The sequence below is a fragment of the Simochromis diagramma genome, unplaced genomic scaffold, assembly GCF_900408965.1.
Source record: "Simochromis diagramma unplaced genomic scaffold, fSimDia1.1 OVJJ01000822.1, whole genome shotgun sequence".
NCBI lineage: Eukaryota > Metazoa > Chordata > Actinopteri > Cichliformes > Cichlidae > Simochromis > Simochromis diagramma.
In genome coordinates this window covers 3,490,148-3,494,385 of record NW_024387520.1, presented here as the reverse complement: position 1 = coordinate 3,494,385, position 4,238 = coordinate 3,490,148, and the positions used below count along the sequence as shown (strand labels likewise).

Below are 4,238 nucleotides of genomic sequence, written 5' to 3'. Positions count from 1 at the left end.
CGTTCACGCTTCTCCTAGCATTCCACAAACTAATAACCAGGCTGCAGATGAACCCAAAACTACATCTCCAACAGAACCTTCTGCACCTCCAGCATCACCTAGTCTCTTGACTTATTTGCCCCCCACTTTAGCAAATGTCAACCCCTGTGAGGCACAGCCAGACACCCAGCCTGACGAATCAGCTTTGCACTCCAAGCCTCTTCTGCCTTCAGAGGCTCCAGGAGCTCCTCTTAATGAGACTCCACAGCCAAACAGTGGTAGGGTGAAACATGATGCAGTCAGATATATTTCACTTTCTTTGTACCATACCTTTTCTGGAGGAAAATACTGACAAGCAAGAAGAATATTTAGGAAGATGCAAAATTAAGAAGAAACATATTTATCTGTTTAAAACGTGTCCTTCAAAGTCATTAATGGTTTAGCGTGCAGGAAACTTTCATTGGTACTTATTGCAAAAGCTACTCCACATACTGCTGTAAATCAGCCCAGGGACTGTTAACCAATGGCTTGTGAAACAGAAATGATGATTACACATACCCTCAATGTGCACTTTAAAAACATGCATGCTTATTAATACACTGATGTTGTTTTGTTTTTTTGTGTGCATTTATAGCTTTATAATTTTCTAATCCACAGACCTCAACACAGCCAGTCATGTGCACACTGAGCTGGTCTCAGACACTGGCTACAAAGTACAGGCTGTGCTGGTGGAGGAGGATGAGGAAGAGGAAGAGGATATGGAGGAGCAGGAGGAAGATAATCCTGAAACAAAACCAGAGCCTTTTGCTGTCACCACAGAACCAGCCCTGATAGAAATAGAGGAGGAAGAAGAAGAAGAAGGAGAAGAAAAAGAAAAAGAGGAGGAAGAACAGGAAGAACAGGAGGACCATGAGAAGGAGGACAAGGAGGAGGAGGTGATGGAAGAATTAAAAGAGGAAACTGAGCCAGCATCAATCGAGGAACCAGCTGAGATAGAAACGGATGAAGAGGAGACAAAGGAAAATGGAGAGAAGAATAATCAGTCAGAAGACAGTCAGCCCACTGCTGAGCTTTCAGAGAAACAGGAAGACTCAGCAGTTGCAGGTAGCCCTCAGCTTCTTACAGAAACCTTTTTTAAAGTGGATTGTTACAGTGTCATTATTTCTAAATGCAATGCTGCAGTTTTCTGAAAACGATACTTTAACATTAACAAACCAATCTTTTAGATGCTGAACCAGTTTGTCAAGGAATCGAACATGAGACCGTAACACTGTCGAGCAACGGGATCGGACTGGGAGATGACACAGCGGAGCATAATGGCATAGGTCGGGCAACCAGTGACGGTTCAAACAATGCTTTTGTTTTTTGGTATCACATGAGCGCACCAGTTGAAATAACGAGTGATTTTCACACTGATCTTCCTCAGTGCAATGTGTGAATCCATCTGAAACTGAATTCAGCACTTCAGAGGTGACTACGTGCTACAGTCTCCACGGCACTGCAGAGGAGGACGACATCAATGAAGATGAGAAGCAAGAGATCTCAGAAAATGGAAAAGAGGTGTTTTGTCCACAGACACGCAGACAATAATATTGCTAATGCAAAGCCCACAAAACCTGTTTAATGTAATTAATTAAAAAAAAAAAAAATTCAAACTATATTGTATGATGTCATCTCTACCAAGTGATGAGGACTGTTTTAATTGTGTCACTGAATGCCACAAAAGAGCAAGTCTGCTGTGTAAATTGTATGGAACGCCATATGGGTGGTACAGTTTAGAACAGGCGTTACTTCAACAGGAGGACGTTTGTGCATTTTTTGGGAAATAATAATAATAACGTAATAAAAATAAGAAAGGGAAAATCATAGTAAAATAACATGGAAGCTGTTCAGTGATGTTTTTTTATAGTTTTTGAAGTTGAGGTATGTTATTTATCATCCAATACTTGCTAGTAGCGCAGACCCACAGATGATTTTGACCTTTTCATTTGAATTGTTAAAAACAAGTAAAAAAGAAAAAAAAAACATATAAAATGAAAGTTCATATGAGAAAGTTTTCATGAAAGTTCATGATTTTCTTTTTTTTTTGCTTTATTCAATCTTCTGAATTGTAGTTAAACATGAAATATATTTTCTGATTATAGTCTTCCTCTGCTCCGTTTTCCTTTCCACTTCAGGTTTTAGCCGAGCAACAGATATGCGTCCGAGCTCTTTACGACTACCAGGCAGGTAAGCTGCCTTTCAGAGGATAATCGGCATGCATGGGAACATAAAGTGCCTCCATTCACAATAATTACACTGTGATTATCGGATCTTCACCATGTTATTTTGTTGTTCTTCACAGAGGACGAATCTGAGATCTCCTTTGAACCGGGTGACATCATCACGGACGTGGAGACGGTGGACAAAGCCTGGTGGAGGGGATGGAGCAAAGACGGACGTCAGGGCTTATTTCCTGCCAATTATGTGGAGACCATATAGTCAGGCAGACACACACTAGGACAAAGATACAGACACACATAGACACACACTCAGGGACGCCATCTTCCCTCACGTTAATGCGTGTTTTTTTTAACTTAATCCTCCCACTGAAACTTTGTACTCTCTATTTTGTTGGAAGAATAAAGAAACACGAGGATCCCTGTTTTGGAGGGAGCAAAAAAGAAAAGTGTAACTCACGATTTTGATGTTTTTGAGGAAAACAAAAATTCTCACAAGTGTGCAGAAATTACCCAGCCTCATTTTCTCGGATAAAATAGAGAAGACCTTCTCTTACACCAAAATAACTTATTTCCTTTTGAGATGCAGTAGAAATGTTGGTGGGAGAGATCAGATCACAATGACAAATGATCACAAACTTTTTTTTTTTTGTCAAAGAAACACAAACAGATTTTTATAGTGTATAGTCTCCTTTTTGATCCACGCATATAACAAGCATTTCACTCTGCTCGCCATTTGTATACATGTATCAGACATCGTCTTATAATCATCCTCCTGTATTCCCTGAGTTATTTTGTAGCATGGCGTTTGTTTCTGAAAGTCTCAGCGCACAGTTAAATTACCCAAACCAGAACTGAGGTATAGCAAACGATAAAAAAATAATAACTATATTTTAAATTGGGCTATATTTTGTTCATATGGTGATCTCCTCCCATGCTTTTTGTGATTATAGCTTGTCTTTTATTTGCCTAGATATTAACAAATTATTGCGTTATACCAACACAAAGATGATCTGAAACATCTTCCAGGTTTAATCCTCTTTAATATCATTATACTCTACACTGTATATAATAATGTAAAAAAAGTCCTTTTTCTATCCTTGTTTATATGTTTGTATGTTGTATGCTTGTTTAATGCTCTTTTATTTTGTATTTACTCCAAACTTACATAGCATCTACAAACAAAACTATCTTTAAAAGTTTGTCTCCTGCTTATTTCTTCACTTTTACTGTTTCAAACAATCAAAATACAGTGGTTACTCTCTTTATTGTTAACTGTCTCTTTCTTTAAATAATATTAATACGCAGCATTGATAATATTTTACAGCTAAAGCCTTTTTTAAGTATCGGGAAAATGTAGTTATTCTTTTTCAGAATTCAAGCACTTTTCTTAAAAAAGGATTTTTAAAAAATGACTCGACATTGTATAAACACAACAATAACACACAGTTTACTGGCCATCATACGGTATACTTGCAGCCAAAACAACTTGACACCAACATCAGTCTTGCATTCATCACATTCATTCTCATGTAAGAACACATTAATATCTAAATAGCAAATTGTAACAGCAGAACTGCATGAAAATTGCAATTTTTTTAAAAAGTTTTTATTTCTTTAAGCATTTAGTGTTGGGGATATTTTAATATGCAAGTATTTCCATCACACATACTGCGCCCTGATTATTAAAGAACAACAACAAAAAAAAGGTTGTAGCAGTGCTATATTTGCACCTATAGGTGGAGACATTGCCTTTTCCAATTTGTCAGTGACAGCATTTTTGAAAGAGAGCTCAGTGAAATGAACAGATTCCTCAGGACAAAAGGCAAAATATTTTGACAGGCAGAGAGGGGGCTCATTGTTACACACAGTTTAGAAGTGGGATATCCTGATGTTTCCAAAGCTAAAAATTGCTAATGCTTCTACACCTTAAACAGGATTTTCCCCTAGGGTAATAATGATTGATTGAATTTGACATTAATATTTTTTAACCATACACCTTTAATATTTATGGGGGGCTAGGTTACGGTCTTGTAGTGC

At 37.6% G+C, this 4,238-nt stretch overlaps 1 protein-coding gene across 1 annotated transcript; it reads left to right on the top strand.

Annotated features, from left to right (window-relative positions):
- Positions 1–3,462, top strand: LOC120726154 (drebrin-like protein A). Its single transcript, XM_040019516.1, has 6 exons — positions 1–257; positions 637–1,083; positions 1,206–1,304; positions 1,406–1,539; positions 2,157–2,208; positions 2,324–3,462. The coding sequence occupies exons 2-6, from the start codon at positions 738–740 to the stop codon at positions 2,458–2,460; spliced, it is 768 nt and encodes a 255-aa protein (XP_039875450.1). The 5' UTR covers positions 1–257; positions 637–737; the 3' UTR covers positions 2,461–3,462.
- The last annotated feature ends 776 nt before the right edge of the window (positions 3,463–4,238 follow it).

Coding starts and splice junctions, on each gene's coding strand:
- LOC120726154 (XM_040019516.1), top strand. CDS start 738: ATGGAGGAGCAGGAGGAAGATAATCCTGAAACAAAACCAGAGCCTTTT. Junction 1,305..1,405: donor AGCGGAGCATAATGGCATAG/GTCGGGCAACCA, acceptor GATCTTCCTCAG/TGCAATGTGTGAATCCATCT. Junction 2,209..2,323: donor TCTTTACGACTACCAGGCAG/GTAAGCTGCCTT, acceptor TGTTCTTCACAG/AGGACGAATCTGAGATCTCC.